Source organism: Leuciscus leuciscus, assembly GCF_965113295.1.
Source record: "Leuciscus leuciscus genome assembly, chromosome: 6".
NCBI lineage: Eukaryota > Metazoa > Chordata > Actinopteri > Cypriniformes > Leuciscidae > Leuciscus > Leuciscus leuciscus.
In genome coordinates, this window is record NC_138730.1 from 16,729,976 (window position 1) to 16,751,690 (window position 21,715).

At 38.3% G+C, this 21,715-nt stretch overlaps 1 protein-coding gene across 1 annotated transcript in view; it reads left to right on the top strand.

Annotated features, from left to right (window-relative positions):
• st6galnac5a (ST6 (alpha-N-acetyl-neuraminyl-2,3-beta-galactosyl-1,3)-N-acetylgalactosaminide alpha-2,6-sialyltransferase 5a) overlaps nucleotides 1-21,403 on the top strand; it is a 41,364-nt gene extending 19,961 nt beyond the window's left edge. Inside the window, exons 3-5 of the mRNA XM_082174085.1 lie at nucleotides 10,935-11,347; nucleotides 18,382-18,489; nucleotides 20,024-21,403. Coding sequence (XP_082030211.1) covers nucleotides 10,935-11,347; nucleotides 18,382-18,489; nucleotides 20,024-20,270 — 768 coding nt within the window. The 3' untranslated portion in view covers nucleotides 20,271-21,403. The remainder of the gene's footprint in view (nucleotides 1-10,934; nucleotides 11,348-18,381; nucleotides 18,490-20,023) is intronic.
• Nucleotides 21,404-21,715: the final 312 nt, after the last annotated feature.

Sequence of the window (21,715 nt, forward strand, 5' to 3'; positions counted from 1 at the left end):
TTCTAGAACTTAAAAAAACTTTGTCAGAAAGTCTCACAGCCAGAACAGTCATTTAGAGATTAATGTTCTGTGCAGTTCCATTACGAGTCTGTGTGGTGATGACTTGACTTGCTTCTATCACACTTCTCTCGAACCATCACAGACAAGAACATCACTAGACGCTTCGGTAGATTTCATTTTCGGGAAAGAGAGACGTGTACCCTCATCTGCAGCAATTTGGTTCTGTTTGAAACATAATAAAACTCCTCTGTCCTCCTCCCTTCCCCATCATCTGGCCTCTGTGCTGTTATTGGAAGCTCCAAATAATTGGGATAAACTTCTTTTTTTAGTGGCATTGTGGGAAAAAAGAAAAGCTTTTGTCTAATTAAGAGCATGCAGGAACATGCAGCTTGGACCTTCAGCAGGGTGATGATGGGACGCCAATGGGATTTGGCTAATTGCCGCTCGTTTCGCTAAGGCTGGTGCGCCCCATCGAGTCTCCTTTGTTAGCTCCGTATATCATGTGCACCGTGGGCCGTTCGGGTCAGCAGAGTGCTTTGCATAGAGTCAGCGATCTCGGCAGGGCCTTTAATCGATGATGCCCCAGAGCCACTTCCTCCCACAATGCAAATGCAGTTTTATTTCCTCTCTCTGGCCTGATTTGAAAGAGATATCTATTTTTTTAATTCGAGATTTGCCTGCAGCATGTACACTGAGACTAATTACTCCCTCCTTCCCTCCCTCCCTGTGTCTTTTCGCCTTCATTTTTAATTATCTTCCTTGGGTTCCATGAAGCACTGACTAAACATCATGGAATCTCAATTAAGAAAGCTGTCTGAACAAAGAAAGCTTGCCAAACAGAAGCCTTGGTCAGATTATATTAGATATATTGTTGGGGTGTTAAAATAAACATGACATCAAAATTGACCCAACTTACTTACTTAATGTTTCTTTTCTCTGAAAAAAAATTGGAGTGACATTTACTTAAAAAAAGCTAGGCAACTTTTTAGTAAAAGCTAGTAAAAGGTTGATTATTATCGATTTAGTTGAAATTTCCTTTGCATTACATTTCACTCGAACAATAATATTGAATTATACCAGTCATTTATAGTATGTGCTTTACTTAGATTATCTTAGTAATTTATACTACATCATGTCAGATGTTAAGCATCATGTGAATGCAAAGACCTCAATACTTGGTAGACAATACACAATGACGGTAACATTTGATGGATTGTTTTTGTGTTTGAATGTGTCATTTTGAGCAGAAAATTTACTCGAAATGTCACAAAATGGCAAGTTACTAATCCTGACAACAAAAGCAATGATAAAACAGTGTAAATACAGCTGGAAACCAGTGAAAAATGAACCTAATTAATTATTCAAGGTCCAGTGCATGATGGGAACCCCAGTATCAGAAAAGTTGAGTAATTTTTACTTAATTTTATTGAGTTGATATTTACGCTTTCATTTCTACTCGCTTGAATTAAGTACTGATATGGAATTTACTTAGTTTTTTTCATTCTTGCCTGAACTAACTTTTTCATGTAAATTACATTGTTTTTTTTTCAGTAGTATTTACTTCACCAAAAAATCTTTTTTTACAGTGCACTATTCATCAAACTCACATTCAGGTAAACGCATTCTCAATGGAAAATCTGGAGATCTGGAATTGTTGTCTTGTTGGCAGTGCTCGGACATATCTAGATTATTGATTAACCCTTAATGCATGAATGTTTCATCAATCATCATTACATAACGATAATCTATATATCTTACACGGATGGATCTCTACCTGTCGCAGTAATATAAAACTCCCCAGATATTAGAATAACAATCACAGGAGAGTAAAAAAAAAGCATATTTTGTTACCTTTTGGAGCTTGGAAGGGTTCCGTTTGAGCAGATATTTTACACCATCATCACTGTCCTCGTCAGAGCTCATTTCCCAATTCATTCAGCATCTGGCTCATATTCGCCATCTCAAACATATTCTCAAACTATCATTTTCAACATCTTCAAAATCAATATTTTGATCGCTGACAGTTTCTTCACCAGATCCACCATCAAGTGACAGTGACTCTAATATTTGATTGCGTTCAGTAATCTGTTGTGGTAACTATGAGTGAAATGTCACTTCATCATTGTGATGAAGTCATCATTGCACATTCATCATAGTGCAAACTTAAAGGCATACTTCACCTCTGGAAAGATGAATATGTATTTAAAATAGGTCATTTATGTAGAAGAAATGTGAAATTATTTTTGAATTTGGAGCTTTCTCGACTGAGAAAAGCCATAAAATGTATTTTTGGCTTATGTGGATGAAAGACAACAACTCCCAGAATGCACTTGCTTCGCTGCCCTACGAGGCCACTCCCAAGCCACACCTACAGGTAAGAGGCGCACTTGAAAACAACAAGGCTAGGCTACTAGTGAGTCTCCGTGACGAGTCTGCCCGGGATTTCGAGATTGCCCAAAATGTCCGGGATTCGGCTTTTGCGTTCTACAGTCGCTATTCATTATGTTTACTGTGGCGAGCAGGACGAGACTGACGGCCGCGGGAGAACGGCGCGAGGCCGGTGGCGTGATTACTGAGACGCTCCGGTCTCCTATCTCTCACGGAGGAGCAGGAATTTTCTTAGCAATTTTTAAAACGCACATCAACCGATCACTTGTTTAGCGTTCATGTAAACACTACATTCAGATTCACCAATCGGAATGAATTCAGTTAGATTGAAACAAAAGGTGTGCGTGTAAACAATGAATGGCGACTGCAGAAAGCAAAAGCCGAATCCCGGACATTTTGGACGATCTCGACGGCCGGACATGTCCAGGAAAAAGAGGATGGTAACCCCTACTACTCAGCTTTCTCCTACTACTCAGCTTTCTCCACAGAACAAGAGCCTGCTAGCTTAGCTTCCAAAGAAAGACGGCTGACACTATGTGTACATTCTGTGAGTGAGATCCCACCCTCTATGGGCGGGTTGAAAACATGCGGGACAGCCCCTACTACTGGCTGTAGTCTTTAGCCTCTGGCCAAAAAATCCTCCGATGACGCAAAATTACTATTTTTGCGTCATCTGAGGATTTTTTCCAGACAAAAAATACATAAATCTCTCATCTCAGGGGGATATGAGGGTGGAAAGCATGGTAATTCGAAAATACTACAGGTTTTCTACTAATACAAAGCTTAATGCTAAATCCTGAAGTATCCCTTTAATACATTTACATTTGCATCACATAATCAGCTCCATATGCACGGCTTTTCTGAAGTGGTAAACTTGCTCAGTTGCTCACCTGGTACGTACATCATTGCACTTGTGATGCGGAGCGCTTTGGTACAAATCCTGTAAAACGCAAGTCACAATAAAAGAGATCAATCACTTTTGAAAGAAATCTAAAATGGCATGGTTGCTTAAAGTCCCCATGTAGTCAATAATTGTATCCCTTAAAACTCGACTTTGATCACCAAAATTACATATTTAAAAGTTTTTTCCTTGAAAAAAAATGAAAAAAACCCTGCATGCCTTACATAGCTTGAATGTAACTCTACAACCTTGCCTCATTTAGTATACGCGTATCAAATTACCCCCACCTCCACTTACTCACACTGAATCAGAGATCCATTTGTTGACGATACACACAATATCCGGATTGGTTACATGGTAGTTTGTGTCGTCAGAAACACCAGCGATTTCAAACCGCGTTTTTGAGACTGTCTTTGGTTCACTGCAGTTTTAAAGAGAAAATATTACGCAATGGTGTTGACATGAATTTGCACATGGTTTGTCATATTAACAACAGCACATTGACCTATAAACAACATTAAAAGCTGGATTTTCACCACAGGAGGACTTTAAGCAAATGCGTTTTTCATTTACATTTGCTTTTGTTAACACTATTTGTTAGCTTCAGGGTGTAGGGTGTAGTTTAGAGGGTTCATTATTTTCAAATGCAATAGCACATTAACCTTTTAGCCAATGGTGGAGTGTGGTGTCAGGTCTGCAAAGCATCTCCTTGAAAAGTGTGCATGTGATGGTTTTGACATTCATGCAGCCTTGCTCAACCTGCGCAACACACCCAGGGATGGCATTATCCAGCGCAACATTTACTGTCTCGACGCACCAGGTCTGTGATCCCCATGGTACCATACCATCCCAGCTCACACCGAGAGTTGAGACTAATGTTCAGGCTGTTTTGTTCACACTCAGACAAAAATGAAAGATAAGCCATGACAAATCTGCCAGATGCCTTTCACCTCTGGAGCCTGGGCAGACGATACGCATGGAGACAACCTGTGGGTTTGACAAACTGGCCACGGTTTCAGGAAATTACCTCCAACCCAAAGAAAGATATAGAATATGTGTGTGTTGCACATATTCATATATGTATGGGAGCCGGATGTCTGCAAATGGACATGGTGGGGTGTTCGGATGCTACGAGACATCACACATTAAACCAGTTCATCAAGTTATCAAACGACTCCTCTGTTTTGTGCACATCTACAGACCACAAGCACAAGCTCTTAAAGTCCCCCTGTGGTGAAAATCAAGTTTTAAATGTTGTTTATATGTCTATGTGGTGTTTTTAATATGCTTTAAGACAAACCATGTGCAAATTCATAAGTCAACACCATTGCTAAGTATTTTCTCTTTTAAACTGCAGTGAACCAAAAACTAGGTTCAAGATCGCTGGTGTTTCTGACGTCACAAACTACCTTGTAACCAATCAGGTCAACGTGTGGTCGTCAAAAAGTGGATCTCTGCGCTCGTGTGAGTGAGTGGAGGCGGGACTCATTTGCATATGAATGGTTACTCATTTACTAAATGAAGCAAGGGTGTAGAGTTACGTTCAAGCTATTTTAAGGCATGAAGGGACATTTTTTTTTAAATGTGTCATTTTGGTGATCAAAGATGTTTAAAGATGTTTAAAGTTTAAAGGGATATAATTATTAACTTCAGGGGGACTTTAAATAATTGACTAATTACATAAACCATAATTCACAAGCATATCCGATTGCCATGTGCTTAGATAACAGTGAAATGTATAGTAAACATTTCTCTCAAGATACAAGACAGCATTAACTTTTTAGCAGGAGCACATTTTGCCCCCAGCACTTCTGGAGATGCAATGACATTGCAAAAAATGTCTATCTTGTAGATGGCAGCTGAATTTGACATGATTTTTGAATTTGTATTAATGCTGCAAATAGCTAATGCTAATATTCAAGCAAATATCAAAAGCTAAATTTATTTATTTTTTATTCTTGTAAAATTTTATCACAGTATAGCACTCAAAATCATAGCTAACCTTTCATAAAATTACACAAAATGCTTCAATTCTCAAGTCGTCATGCCAGGGTAGCATTTATGTGTCATTTTGTAAGATTACTCTTGTCATCTGCTTCTCAGATGGCTATCAATCTGATAGTGACATTTTCCAGTGACATTTCCTCATGTGTGAAGTAAAAGCTGAAGCACTGCAGAAAACACTGAGGGATTTCGTTCACATTGCACACCAATCCAATTTGCGTTTCAAATCGATCTTTAGGATCGCCTCTCTACACTTTGTCATTTTGCAAGTGATGAAATCTGATCCGTTAGTTCTGACATTGTAATCGATATGTGTTGTATTTACAGTGGTTACTACAGCAATGATGTAAGCGTCAGCAGCATGCCAAGAAACTTTCTCATAAAACTGCGAATAGCTGTCATTGTGGAAAGAGAAGATGGAAAATCATGACCCCGCATGAGTCAATATGGATGACATATTATGCATTCATCTGTTTAGAACTGCTGACTCAGTCACTCATTCACTATTCACTGCATGGTGAATGGGGTACAAGTCATTTAAATGAACTTTGGACAAGCTACAAATGACATCCCAAATGATCTGAAAATATGAGACAGTTTAGACTGAGGTTACATCTACCTTAATCTGGATACATTTGAAAAAAGCGTTTCCATTTCAAAACACTCTTTGTCCACACTTGCACTTTCAAGTGTTTTCAAAAAGTTTATTGTCCACACTGATGAAGGTTCACAGAGATTGTAGACCAGACATAACGTTTTCATGCTATTCATCTGGCACTGTCATTTTATACTATTAGCAAGACATCCCCATCACTTACTAGTGCGTTCAGGTCGCACTCATGTTTTTCCACAGGACAACAATTTGGAGTATACATCTTCTGATATCTTTGCAGAAATGCAATATAATGTTTGTACAGAGTAACATTTATCTTTAGCAACACTGTAAAAGCAAATAGCACATATCAGGAACATGCCCCTATAGCCACATGACTAAATATGCACCATCATTTTCAAAAACCTCCATTTTCAAGAACACAATTATGTTTTATGAACAAATTTCAGACGGAGCATTTTTGATTTTCCAAAAAAAAAAAGGTTTTAAACCGATGGCAAACCATGTATAGGTAACACTTTACAATAAGGTTCATTAGCTAACATTATCAACTACCTTAGTTAACATGAACAATATACGGCATTTAGTAATCTTAGTTCAAATTAATTTCAACATTTACTAATACTGTTAGGGAGGTGCAGGAACAGGAACCCAAGAGCAGATCAATTGAGAATAGGATTTATTGTCCAAAAGAGCCAAAAACAATACAAAACATAAAATAATTGGTAGCCGAGCCACCAAGTACGAGGGTGAGTCAGAGGCGAAATCCAATGGACAGGCTGGGGTCAAAACCAGTACCGGACCAACAGTTTCAAGGAAGAAGCCAAGGCAATAGTCCAGGACGAAAGCAGGGGGGGTCAAAAACCGGGTGAGCAAGCTGAGTCGAGATAGGGAACAGGAACTAGGCAAATAAACAACAAAACAGGATTAAATAATCAGACAAGGCGTTAAAGGTTTAGAAGCAACCAAAACAAGACTTTCGGGCAAGGGGGCAGTGGTGAAGCGGACGGACACCAAGACACACTGACAGAGAACCAAAGAAAGAGTGAAGCATAAGTAGTGGCAGAGAATGTCTAATATGGCGAGAAGTTTCACTCTCACTACACTTCCGGCTTCTGAACTGGTTGCAGTTCCACTCTGATTCCATATGAGGGCGCTCACAGGACGAGTGCAGAATGAATGGAGGTCAATGGCGGTATACCCCTCAAAATCCACTTTTCTCAGGATATAATTTTTTGTCTAGTAATTTGAATGTTGTATTCGAAAGGAGATGCAAAGAAATTACACATTGCTGGGTGTTAGATTTTTTAGAGTCACTTATTTGATTTAAAAAAGTCTTTCAAAATGTCAATGACGTCAGAATGCTGACGTCATTAGCAGAATGCTAGCGTGTTATGGGCAACAACAACTCAACCTGTAAGAAATCAAAACGACATAAGTACTCGTTCATTCAACTTTCGACCTAAAACCCATGTTGAACTTGCAAAATCTACAATCACATCTGAGATTTCTCAACGGCAATCGGGTGAAAGAGACAAATTTAGCCGTCTAGCCCCATTGACTCCCATTCATTTTGCACTCATGGCGAGCGCCCCCAGTGGAACTCTGGTGGTACTACAACCAAAATTCGGTACAATAGGGCTTAATAGGGAGTGGACAGGCTCTCCGTAGACGGGCTCTGGTAGTGGAGAAAATCAGTGCAAAAAATGGAAAACAGGTGTGTGAGTAATGAGAGTGAGAGCACTGATTAGGATGGGATTCAGCTGTGATTGTAGAGTGAGGTGAACTGACAATCAAGACACAAGACAAACACAGCAGAAAGGCTGAAGATCAAACCAGAGTCCTGACAAATACATTATTAAAATCAAAGGTTGTATTTGTTAAAGGAACACTCCACCGTTTTTTTAAATAGGGCTTATTCACCTTCTTTCCTACATTTAGATAGGTGGGCAAATGCATTTTTGTCTCAGTGCATGCATTGTTTTAGTTTGACAGGGTTGGCGCTAGCTTAGCTTAGCATAATGAATGGAATCCTTTGTTGCCAGCTAGCATGTCCTGAGTAAAAGTGATATATAAAAAAAAAAAACCCTACCTAATTACTTCTTGTGGCCTGCGTATTCACAATGAGTACAAATAGCGATGCAGATTAACACTAGGCGATTTCCTATGCAGATTTTGACTTGGGACTATATTAGGGGGAAGCACAGGCGAAGCACTGCTACTTGGGCGCAGAGATATCACGCCCAAGTAGCAGTGCTTCGCCTGTGCTTCCCCCTAATATAGTCCTTAATATATAAGTCAATATCTGCCTAGGAAATGGCCTAGTGTTAATCTGCATCACTATTTGTACTTGTTATGAATACGCAGGCCACAAGAAGTAATTAGGTAGGGGTTTTTTTTATTTTTATATCACTTTTATTCAGGACATGCTAGCTGGCAACAAAGGATTCCATTCATTATGCTAAGCTAAGCTCACGCCGACCCTGTCAAACTAAAACAATGCATGCACTGAGACAAAAATGCATTTGCCCACCTATCTAAATGTGGGAAAGAAGGTGAATAAGCCCTATTTAAAAAAAACAGTGGAGTGTTCCTTTAACATTAGTTAATGCACCGTGAACTAACATGAACAAACAATGAACAGCTGGATTTTTATTAACTAACATTAACAAAGATTAATAAATACTGTAACAAATGTATTGCTCTTTGTTAGTTCATGTTAGTTAATACATTAACTAATGAACCTTATTGTAAAGTGTTACCCATGTATAAATGTGGTTTGGATCAGGTTTATATTCAATGTGTTTTTGTACTGTTTAGAATACAAAAACAGATAGATTTGAGTGGATATGCCCACAAATCGATTTTGTTGTTCTTGTTGTTTTCCCAGGGCAGCTTTAAATGCCCATATGTTAAGATTTGTCGGACAGTGACTGCTGTTGTTTTCGTTTAACCCTCACTAATGCCACATCTGGATGGGACAGAACTTGAGTCTCCTGTGCGAGTATCGACGTTACCAGGACGTTTTTCAGCAGTTAAATTAAGGGTTTTGGGGCGACACGGGAATCTCATGCGGCCCACAAGGATTGAACTCATTAAACATTATGTCAGTGGAGCAGCACCTGTGTCTTCTCTGACCTGCGGCTGAGTTTCATTACCTAGAGAGCAATGGATGCCAAGAGAAGACACATGCAAATGCTGCAGCATTGCCTGCAGAATACATGGCGCCATTTGTTATTATTATTTCTCTCACAGCAGATGCCTTCATCCAGGACAAATTACGCAGCGCTGGCTGCGCTCTTTGCATATTATTGATTTAAAAAGGGTGACAGAGGACGTGCAAGAAGAAATTCACCGTAAATGCGACACTTCCTTGAGAAGCGGAGATGGGCGTTTATTCCTGAAACCTTTTATCCTCCAAGGATAGGGCTGGAGGGACTGTGCCCTTATTACTATAAGAATACCAATGTTGCTTTTATATTGGCTGGGAATAATTCATGGAATGAATGGACATTCATCCTCCATCAGAGGATGGACAGACACGCAGTGTAAACGTATGTGGAATGAATGTGGAGATGTGCTGGAGAAGCTGGAGGGTTTTTAAAACTTTTCAAGGTCTGGAGGAGGTCTGAATTACCAACCGCTTCAATTATATCTTAACAACAAGATGTTGTGAATAAACACATCCTGAAGAAAAATTGCAGGGCAAAATGTCAACAATATCTTTGAAACCGGGACATTTTTTCCTGAATAGATCTTCTAAGTTGGAGCATCCTTTGATTCTCGGTGCATTCTACCTGACCCATGACTGAGAGTACCAAATCAAGGTCTGGAGACTAAATGAAACCGTTGTTCAGTCATATGTGAATGTTTCTTCATCTTTTGAGCCTTGTGGAAATGAACTGCTCGCTAAAATAAATTCTCTGAAAACACAGTTTATACACTCTCACTCAAGTTAATCTGTCTACTATCACCAAACATGCAACACCAATTCACTTCCGTCATCATCCTTTACTCACCTTCATGTCGTTCCAAACATGACTTTAACTTTTGGATGATCTATCCCTTTAACATTCGTTCGCTCATGAAAGCTTGTAGTAGAGGCTTGTAGCAGTCTGTAATGTCTTGATACCTCTTTTTTTTGACAAAGATAAAGAAAGATTTTTGTAAAGTTTACATTTTTTTTAACGACATTTAGTCTTTTTTTTTTGTCAATGATATTGCATGTTAATATAGTCACAGTCATCATTTAATGACCTTAGGGCGTTTTCACACCTATAGATCATTTGTTTTGTTCCGAAACAGGGACTTAATTTGTTACAATGTTGCATTTTCTACTTGGTTCGGTTTACTTTCACAAGGCAACCTTTCAAAGCTTACCAAAATGTGTTTATGCAAGTCACATGTGAGTACAACTGTCCTCTTATTGGTCAGAGTTTCCTCTGTGTCGAGCGGCAAGTTCGCTCCATGAGCTAATTTTGGATTTATTTGTAACTGTCAAGACACGCAAACACTATATGAATGTAGACGTCATTCTCGCTGTTAAATTGTATATTACATTCGTATTAATACTACAGCAAATTCAAACGCGCTCTCTCTGGATTTCCCAGCCCTTATAGAGGTTAATAGTGTCAAGACACATGCAAACATACCAATGTTATAATGCAGCTAGAGCAGGAATAAAGTGAAAAAAATCAAGGAAAAACAGTGCTTTTGTCTATATTGTTTTGCCTTCAGAATAAAAGTCTGGGTAAAACAGCTCTAAATTAAAGGCAATTGAGTTAAAAAAATTAAAGTTCATCTCTTCGTCTCAATAAAAACCCCTGATCCATGAAAGTGTAGTTGATGAAACACCAATAAGGCATTGAGGTTGATCTTGTTTGCCTTGAACTGCTACACTGGTGATCCCATTTGCTATACGAATACATTATTTAAATGACCACTGCATGTATTATAGACTCGGTATGAAATATTGAGTACAATTTTATGCTTGCATAAACTTATCTTTTCGCTCTCTCTTCCTTACAGCCTCTGAAGATGCACTGCAAGAGCTGCGCGCTTGTCACCAGTTCAGGCCATCTAACCGGTGGGGGTCGTGGAAAAGAGATCGATCAGGCGGAGTGCGTCATCCGAATGAATGATGCGCCTACAGCCCGCGGCTACGGGGCGGACGTGGGTCACCGCACGAGCCTGAGGGTCATCGCTCACTCCAGCATGCAGAGAGTCCTGCGCAGCCGCCATGAACTCCTCAACTCCAGTCAGGACACGGTCTTCATCTTCTGGGGACCCAGTAGTTACATGCGACGTGACGGGAAAGGGCTGGTTTATAACAACCTGCGGCTTATGAACCAAGTGCTGCCCAAACTCAAGGTCTACATCATCTCCTGGCAGAAAATGCTCCAGTTTGATGAGCTATTCAAGAGAGAGACCGGCAAAGACAGGTAATAGGCACTTTATTACGCTGTGCAGAGTCAATTTGAAATTGTATTATTTGCTACGAGGCCAATTTAGTATCTGTAATGATACGATCAAGAAAATAAGCTTAAATATGTGACTACTTTGATGTTACATTGAATAAAGCTAAATATTTTCAAACCCATTTCTGAACTGAAATGGGTCTTCAGGACATGATTAACCGAAAGCGTGCATTTAGATGTGTGCAATGACAGACGTTTTCATCAACCTGCCAATACTATGAATGTGGTATGCCCTAATTTTTTGTGACCTATTTTTTTTATTTAAAAAAGGTGTTATAAGGGAAAGATAAGTGTCCTAGAATTGAGTCTGCAGAGGCCCTTATTATTCCACATTTACTGCTCTCTGAGAAGACCAACCTCTTTTCCTCTTTCAACTCCAGGATCACATGGGAAATTAGTTTGTGTGGGATTCTAGATTTGAACATTAAGCCAAAATCTCCACTTAATCAAAGCAAAAAAAGGAGATTAGTCTGTGAGCGAATGGAGCTGGATATAGTCATTTTTGCCCACAGAACATGAATTTGTTATGATTGTAATTTTGTACAAAGTCCTTTCTTGGTTCTATGAAGAACCTTTAACATCCATGGAATCTTTACAAATACACAACAAAGTTCTTTAAAGTGGAAAAAGGTTCTGGTTCTTTTAAGAACTGTTCACTGAAAGGTTCTTTGGCAACCCAAAATGGTTTTTCTATGGCATCACTGTGAAAACCCTTCTGGAACCTTTATTTTTAAGAGTGTAAATTTACAGAATATAGGTCCTGGTTTTATTCTGGTTCTTCAAACTAACACTAATATTGTTATGGTTATATCTCATCCTGATGCTCTCATTAGTGAATGTCTTTCAGTGTGGGGTTTTATCGCAAAAACTCTTCTTCTTTTTACAGAGTGCAGTTCTCCTTAAAACTCTTTGGAGGCTCGTTAGAAAGAAATGCAAATATTACCATTGATGAACTGGCTTAGAATGATCCAGGAGCGTTTTGAGGCTTCTGTCCCTTATTACCACAGCAGTCATATTGCAGACGTAAAAGTGTGTCTTTCTTTCATCTTGTATCTGTTTCTTTGGTGTTATTCTCCAAAGTGGCAAATGAAAAGCGTTGAAGACAAAAGATTGCTGAATCAACCACACTAAAGAAAAAATCTGTTAGATGTCAGACGTGGACTGGAGAAGGACGGCCGCGGTTCATTTATTGGTTTGATCAGTGTTTTCCTGGGTTTGTTTGCATATAGAGAATTTCAAAGAGCTGGTCTATCAAAAGTTACTTTAAGAAACAGAAACTAAGACACTGTCTTAAAATGCAAAAAAAGATAATTAAACACAAACAATAACCAGGAATAATTTTTTTTAAAAAGCACCAAGTTCCTAGCCTGGCTAACGTCAGACGAGGTCTGGGAACCACATGTTCATTTTCTCGTATTTGAGGCGTGGTTTATGAATGCCCAGAGCCGTTTATTGGGCGCTACGAATGTCTATCAAATGCGCCTGTACGTAGCTCATAGCCAATCGTTTCAATTATACCAGATGACGTATGTAGAGCGACAGAAATTCGACGAGGAAGAAGACGATGGGTCAGAGATTTATGTGTACGCGATGGCGTTCAGCGACTATTGCCGTTTGTGCAAGACAAACATGAGGGTAGAAGATATGGATATAAACAAACTGCTTCGGTGTGTCGCATAGACGTCGTCATCGTCTTGCTGCTCCCTCCCCGTTCTGTGATTGGTCCCCTCGTTGAGGCGAAAATCTGGTCCATGGAATCCAGGCTGCCTAGCAGCGTGAATAAAATCGCGCTGCGCACAAGGCAGCATGGGGAAACCCAGGCTACCAAGTTCCAGTCATGTAACATTATTAATATTCAATGAGCAGTGCCTAACACAGTAGGATTTGCATCTGGGACTTTCCACTTCAAGGAATATTTTAATATTTATATTAAGAGCTCTTGCCAAAGGTGTGTTTACAAATATTTTTTTTTAAAGACTTTTCAGTCTTTTTAGAGGCATAATAATTGCAATTCAATCATTGGCCCTACATATACAACAATACTAAATATAACAAATAATTGGTAACATATTTCATTCATTAGTTTGTTTTATGAAATAATACTGTGGATTTTTAACTGCATGCTGTCGGATGAGCAATCAGACTTGATTTAAGTCTCACAAGACAATGCAACAAAGTTATAAACTGTATGTATGTAATTCACTACAAATAACCCCTTCATGAGACTAATTCGATTAGGAATCGGATAATGTTTGCGCTGAATGCTTGTGTTTCACTATAAAGAATCAGCTTGCCATTATTTCTGTAATCAGACTACACTGGTCGTGCATCTTTTTGGCACTGTATATTCAGGAAACACTGTCAGAGATCTGCAGATCTATTAGGGGGACTGTATCAGGGTTGTGGACTCACATTGCCCGCGGTAAAATCACTGTAACTCATGGCGTCTAATGGCTTATTGCTTTATTAAAGAATCATAGGGCCCTGAGAGCTTCAATCTGCTCGGTCCTTCTGAAACTGTTCTTACAGTTAGACCCCAAGACTACTTTTAACGTAATTCAGGCTGATGGTGCTATAATTCGTGCATGGTACTGTAGGTCATGTAAATAGTCTTGCAGGAACACTTGGCAGTCGGGACGCAGTGTCTTTGCTCTCTGGCCTGGCAGTGACAGACAGCCCTGTGGCACAAACACAGCCCAATGTGTTTTGGCATTTAGTTTTTCCACGACTTAGCAGTTCGTTTGTCTCTTCTTCTGTTGTTTTCTCCTGCATCTGGTCACATTGGCTTCTAAACAACCAGTCAAAATGTGTTCACGGGGATTCTGAGCATAAATCTAAGTAATATGTTTCCATGATATCTGGATAGCATTTGCTGGATATTGAATGTTGAATATTATGTTTGGTAACTTATTTTTGTAGTGACTTAATGGGTAAAATACAAACTCACACTTGAATTTTTTTGGATACTTAAAATGCAGAGGTTGCGGTCATCCCTCTGCCACTTTGAATTTATGAATTTTCCCACGTAATACTGTACCACACACATTTCTGTAAGTGCTCTTCATGTACTAAACATTGTCAGGCATTATCATCCTAATCAAATCTCAGTGGCGTATCCCCGTGTGCATTCCAGAAATCATTTGTTTCTTCTGAAAAATCGTTGAAAGAAACTAGCACACATATAGTAGTAAATTCAGTTATTGATTTAATTTAACCCTCAAATGACACGATATGTTTATGTCTTCGGGGCCATCTTTATACTTGGATATTTTCCTGAGACTATAAGCGAACCGACCTTCAACTAACATACATATTTTTTTAATAATGAGTCAGACATCCTCTATTTGCAATTCAAGTACAGCTGAAATGACAGAAAATCTACACATCCATTACAGATAATGATTTTCATTTTATGTTCTTCCACCTCCATAACCACAGCGACCGGGACATGTTTGGTTCACTTAGTTTTGTCGTGGTCATGAGACATTAACTCGCGGGAATGTGATAATATGGCGTGGCTACGAGATATTAATTTGTGGGAACGTGACTGAAATGTGTTATTAAACTAAACAAAACACAGAGGAGATCACAAGAGCAAACATAAGTAACGAAAACCACACTTGTGGTTAGTACGATGTATTAAAAACGGAAACGTTTGTCCTTTGTGTTTTTCGTGTACAGATAACGTTGTCAAAACGATCCCCGTTCACACGGTTCCGCGTAAATGATTAAAAACGCTGTATTCTGCTGCCAGGCCAGTAGGTGGCGATGTCACTTTGTGAAGAAACACTACGAGCCTATAGACTGAACACGTAACACGCATGCACATGACGTCACCGGTTTCACTAATTCACGCTTTTGTAGTTTACACACAGACACGATAATGGTATTGTTTCCAAAAACTGGCACTTTGAAACCCGTTTTCAAAGGTTTGTGATTTCAGGTCCGCAAAACGCCATTTTCGTGTAAATGAACGGGCAAAATGCATAGATATGTTTCCAAACGTTGTCATGTAAACGGCCCCTTAGTGTCAACGAGAACAGAGAACAGACCAGGAGTAACTGAAACACAGGGCTTAAATATACAGTGAAACTTAATGAGATACAGGTGGCAAAAAAGAATAACTATAGCAACAAAAGAGCACATAATGAGTAGCCAAGGAGACAGAGAGGGAAAACAAGAACAAAAAAAAACTGTTTTATTCTAGATTCATGCATTCTTTTTTTTAAAATCATGCTGAGAAAATGCATTTTTAATATACATATAAATAAAATAATAAAAATATAAATAATACATCCAGATGGGAGTCAGAACGATAATCAAATCATAGATGGTAGATCGGGTCCATCAACTGAACTAAAGCTTCACAGTCCTATAGCTCATCCAGGATCGACATTTCATTCAGTAACATTAGGCAGTTTTGATTTATATGCTGTTTAATGTTGATGATCACGTTATTTTACATATGCCTCTGCTTACATATAATATCCATAGACAGTATATAAACTGGACACAGCGACCCCATTGGATTCAACGGAGAGAAGTGAAGTCAATTAGAAGCACTCACTTCCTGATGGTCGAGCGTACTGCGCAGACTCAAACTGAGCTTGACGACGTAGATGTGACGTGAGCAACCCGTCTGTCTTCTAGTAGCTGTGCCAAGAGAAATCTGAATCATTCCCTTCCGAAACTTGCAGAGACGGAGAGTGTGAGTAGGAGGTGTCCATGAGCTTGGAGCAGGAGAAACTTTTGCTAAGTATTCTGATTAATTACTTTGTCATTTTGCCTCCACGTCTCCCCGATTGCCCGCGAGCTTCTCCTCCTGTCCATACGGTAATCTCTCTACTGTGCGACAGAGAGTCGCGTGGTTATGACGCAATCGTTAGCCTATTTTTACAAAAACTGCTTCTACGGGGCCATAACGTAAGATGCAAGGTAATGGAGCCTTTTATACATTTTCGTGTTTCTTTAGAAATAAATAATGGACAAATGGAGTCTTTAAACGCCTCAGATGTAAAGTTATTCGCTGTCAAAGTGACGCCAAAATGAATGGGAGTCAATGGAATGCTAACAGCAGGTGATGGTCTGCTAATCAATGGCGGCGCCGGGGGAAGTTTCAATATTTTATGAAACCCTGCCCCCCTGATAATATCGCTTGTTTCTGCTGCTTCTTCACATGTCTTTTGATCTTTCAGAAGATGTGTCATAGCACCCCCTACCATATAACAGTGAAAACACGGTAAGCCAGAAATTTCTGTCAATGGCGGCAAAAGAGTTAAGTCTGTATCGGTAGAAGGTTGTGATTAGTGAATGTATAAGGGAGTGACTGAATTTTTTATTCAGCCAATTTGTTCAAAAACTCTGATTCATTCATAAACAAATTAGTGTTTGGCTGCATCCAAATATACTTCCCTGCATACTCAGGGAAAAGTGAAAAGTGTAGTATGAATTCACAGTTTTCATAAAACAGTGGGCAAAAAGAACCCAGATAACCTCCTATTTACAGCGAGATTCTTAAGTGCGTTTAGCTTGACACAGGCACACACATATTTTTTAACTCTTCCTAATCAAACACACCTGATTCAAGTCATAAGCTCGTTAGTAGAGACTCCAAGACCTGAAATATATACGGGTCAGATAAGGGAGACATCCGAACTGTGCGCTGTTGGTGTGCCTCCAGGAACAGGGTTGGGAAACACTTGTCTAGCACACACACAGACATAAAAAAACATGTTGTGAGTGAACCGGCCATTAAAAATGTGAGAGGTATAGCAGTAGAATTTTAAAAAGTTTTGAGACACGCTTTTTAAAAATGTATTTTCTTTATCTTGAGCGCTGTGTTTTTGGAATTCCATATCATGCGAAATCATGAATTATGAATAAAAGGAAAGCATGGCTGTGGAATGCAAAGTCACGTTCTTTGTGAAGAGCCCATAACTATGGAAGCTTGTTTTCGCCACAGAAAAAAAAAACATTTAAAAAGATGACTTTTTATCTCACAAATTGCGAGTTTACATCTTGCAATTCTGACTTTATTTCTCAGAATTGTGAGATATAAAGTCAGAATTGCGTGTTATAAAGTCAGAATTGCAAGATATAAACACACAATTGCGATAAATAAACTCACAATTCTGACTTTATAACACGCAATTGCGAGTTTATATCTCGCAATTCTGACATCTTTTCTCAGAATTGTGAGATATAAACTCGCAATTTCGAGTTATAAAGTCCAATTCTAAGGAAAAAAAGTCTGAGGACTTTTTTCCTCAGAAATGCAAGTTTATATCTCACAATTCTGACTTTATAACACGCAATTGCAACTTTATATTACACAATTGCGACTTTATATCTCATATCGGAAAGTCAGAATTGCGACAGAATTTTTCCCTCACAATTCTGACTTTATAAATCTTTTGGATTTGCGACTTTATATCATGCAAGTCAGAATTGCGAGATAAAAAGTCGCAATTACCTTTTTTATTTTTTATTCTGTGGCGGAAACAAGCTTCCATACATAACTGTGCAGAGGTTTAGATGTTAATTCCACTGTATATTCCAGCGTATGCACAAGAGATTATTTACATTGCATTTGCCAGACAGTGTTACAGTGTTACAGTGTTACAAACAGACTCTGTTATCGGAAGTAATTTAACAGTAATCAGAGGCTTCTAATCAATCACGTCCGGGCTGTTGTTCACTAATGCTTTGTTTTCCTTTATTAATGTGTTATTTGTCAAAGATTCACCAGGGGTTTCATGTCAGACGGCAGGTTGGCAGAACTGATGAACAGTTGATGATAATGTTCAGTTGCAGAAATGATCCTGACAGCTGGACGGCACTCTAAACGCAACAAAATCTTAGGGTTGCGTGCGCGGAATTTCTAACAGAAATGTCTTCTGGAATGTTAAACACTGCACACCTCGCAGTTTGGTATTCATTGTATTGTTTTCAGCAAACAGTCTCTCTCTCTCTCTCTCTCTCTCTGTTTCTCTTTTCAGGAGGATCTCTAACTCTTGGTTAAGCACAGGCTGGTTCACAATGACTATTGCCTTAGAGCTTTGTGACAGAATCAATGTTTATGGCATGGTGCCTCCAGATTTCTGTAGGTAAGTCATATTTCAATGCATTGTTTTGGGGGTTTTGGTGTACAGTGAAATCTAAAAGTCTGAGTCCACTTGTGAAAATGTTTTTCTTTTGCATTTTTCTGATTTATACCGTTCAAAAGTTTTTATGATTTTTCAATGTTTTTGAAATAAGTCTTGTATGCTTATCAAGGCTGCATGTATTTGATCAGAAATACAGTAAAAACAGTAATATTATGAACTATTATTAACATTTTAAATAATAGTTTTATATTTTAATATATATATTTTTATATATAATTTATTTCATGTGATGGCAAAGCATCATTACATCATCTGAAATCATTCTAATATGCTGATTTGGTGCTCAAGAAAGATTTCTTATTATTATCAATGTTGAAAATAGATTTTGGTGCTTATTATTTTTGTGGAAACCATGATCATTTTTTTTCAGGATTCTTTGCTGAATAGAAAGTGTAACAATGTAATGTAACAATATAAAAAAGGTCATTTTTCTAATGTTTGATCAATTTAATGCATCCTTGCTGAATAAAAGTATGAAATAAATAAATAAATAAATAAAGTCTTACTGGCCACAACCTTTTGAATGTTTAAAGAACATCTGACCATCTAGTCAAATGATTTTTTGTCACAAGATTAATGCCACAAATTTGTTTATTTTATTATTGACCTAGAAATAATCATGCACTGATATTACAATTCTATCTAATATAAGACAAGACATTTATATTTATTTTCATGTTACAGCCACAAAAAAAGGCAGATTTAAAAATTCTATAGTATTTTGTCTAAGTAAAACAAAAATGTCTAATGTATAAAACTCTTAAAACTAAAATTAATAGTTAAATGCTACAAGCGAATTTATGCATCATGACTTTGTAATGTGCAATTTATAAAATGTATATTTAAATATTACATTTAACACTTGTTATTAAATTATTAGTGTTTTTAAAGATTATCTTTGAGTAATTATTAGGTGACGACAAATGTAATCTAAATGTAAAAATATAGAAAATATAGTATATTAAATATCCAATATTGGCCTATATGATAAATAAAAACTTGCAATGTATCATGCACCCCTATGAGAAATAGGTCACAGATCAACTAGGCTTTTTTTTTCCGTCATAATGTTTCATTGTTTACAGTGTTTCAAAATCTCAGTTTAAATTATATCGTGAATCGCAGATGTGGTCAAAGATCAGATCTTTCTATATGTGTCTGATTGATTTTCTCCCTGCATAGTCTGCAATATTGCCACGGCAGTCCCTGCTGTGTACCAGAGCTACAGGGAAAACCCAAAGCCGAAAATTAAATGATTCATTGTGATTCCCCGCTGAGGCATGACCTTTCCCCCAGCCATTTTCCAACCTTAATGTATTACATAAAATCTATTTATTCCCCTTAAAGCACGCTGTACTCTGAACCAAATCAGGTTAATTGCCTTGAAAACAAATATCTAGCTCAGGATTAATTGGGGAATGGAGAAATACAATGACACTGTCCCCATTTTAATCTCCTCTCTCATTGTGTCCAGGGAGTCTCAGCACCACTCTGTCCCGTATCACTACTACGAGCCCACGGGCCCGGACGAATGTGCCATGTACATCTCCCACGAGCGAGGCCGTCGAGGCAGCCACCATCGCTTCATCACAGAGAAGCGGGTCTTTGCAAACTGGGCTCGGACATTCAACATCCATTTCTACCAGCCGGACTGGAGTCCTCCGCCGTTACCGAGAAATCACACGGCGACCACAGCGTTTCCCCACTCGCAGAACACGTGACTCTTACCAGAGCCTTCCAAAGATCTCAAACTGCCTCAAACCGATCACTGGCTAATTCCTGTTGCCATGTGGATGGAGCTTTTACGTGTTGGATTGGCTGGGAGAGGGCGATTCATGGAGAACTGATGCTTAAACCTATTCTTTTGCACATTCATTGTTTTGTTTTTTTAAGGTATGAAAAGCATTCCAGCAATCTGTACACATTCATATTTCAGAAATCCTTATCAGCAATTTATTGAGTATCACTGGGAGATCTTGGTTTTATACAGTGAAAGAAAAAAGAAAAAGGATGGCGGATCCAAGAGCTCTGGAGTGACGAGGATCCGCTTGCAACAAAATGTGTGCTAAAGTCAATGTAAATGTAAAGTCCATAATTCAATGAGAGAACAAAACGGTGCAACTTCATTTAATCCAGCAACATGGTGTTGGCCCAGATCCGGCCCACATCTGGCACACACGGATTCCCCACGGCCCAAATGTGGGCCGGATCTGGGCCGAAACTATGTTGCTGTTAATTGATTTGACTGTGAAACGTGGTTTCTAAATGACAGGTGGCTTGAGGGAGTGGTTTGTGACGTTTTTTTTATTTTTTTATTTTATTAATTTTGATTATGAGGACCATTTTTACAAATTTGGAATAACGTAAAGTGATAAACAATTCGTAATGAAACCACAAATGTGCTCTAAGGGGCCGTTTACACAACACCGTTTTCAATTTAAAACGGAAAACTTTTTATGCATTTTGACCAATCATTTACATGACAATGGCGTTTTGCGGGCCAGAAAATGTCAACTTTTGAAAACGGCTTTTGAAAACTATACCGTTATCGTCTCCGTGTAAACTACAAAAACGCATAGTTTTTCTTTACAAAGTAACATCGCCAACTAGTGGCCTGGCAGCAGAATACAGCGTTTTTAGTCGTTTATGGGGATCCGTGTGAATGGAGATCATTTTGACAACGTTGTGGTCTGTACATGAAACTTTTCAAAAACGCAAAGGAAAAACTTTTTAGGTTTTGAAAATGTTTTAGTACATCATACATCGTTGTCGTGTAAACGTACCCTAAGAAAGTAATGTTGTATTTAAGGCAAGACACCCAGGTAAATAGGTAAAAAAAAAAAAATATATATATATATATATATATATATATATATATATGTAGCCTACGTTTTATAAAATATAGTTCAAATATGCAAATGAGGCTTTATCTAATTAAATATGCATTCATTTACATAAATTTTCAGGAAAGAAATCTGAATATTCGATAAAGCCAGGTTCAAAGTTATTTTTTTATTTTGTTTTGTTTTGTTGACATATTAGAGTTAAAGCGTTTTACAGAGGGGATTTGGGATTTCTCTTTTCGAAACTTCATAAATCAGAAAATACTATCAACTGGCAAAAAAAAAAAAAAAAAAAAAAATGCTTTTAGAAATGAAATGTTAAA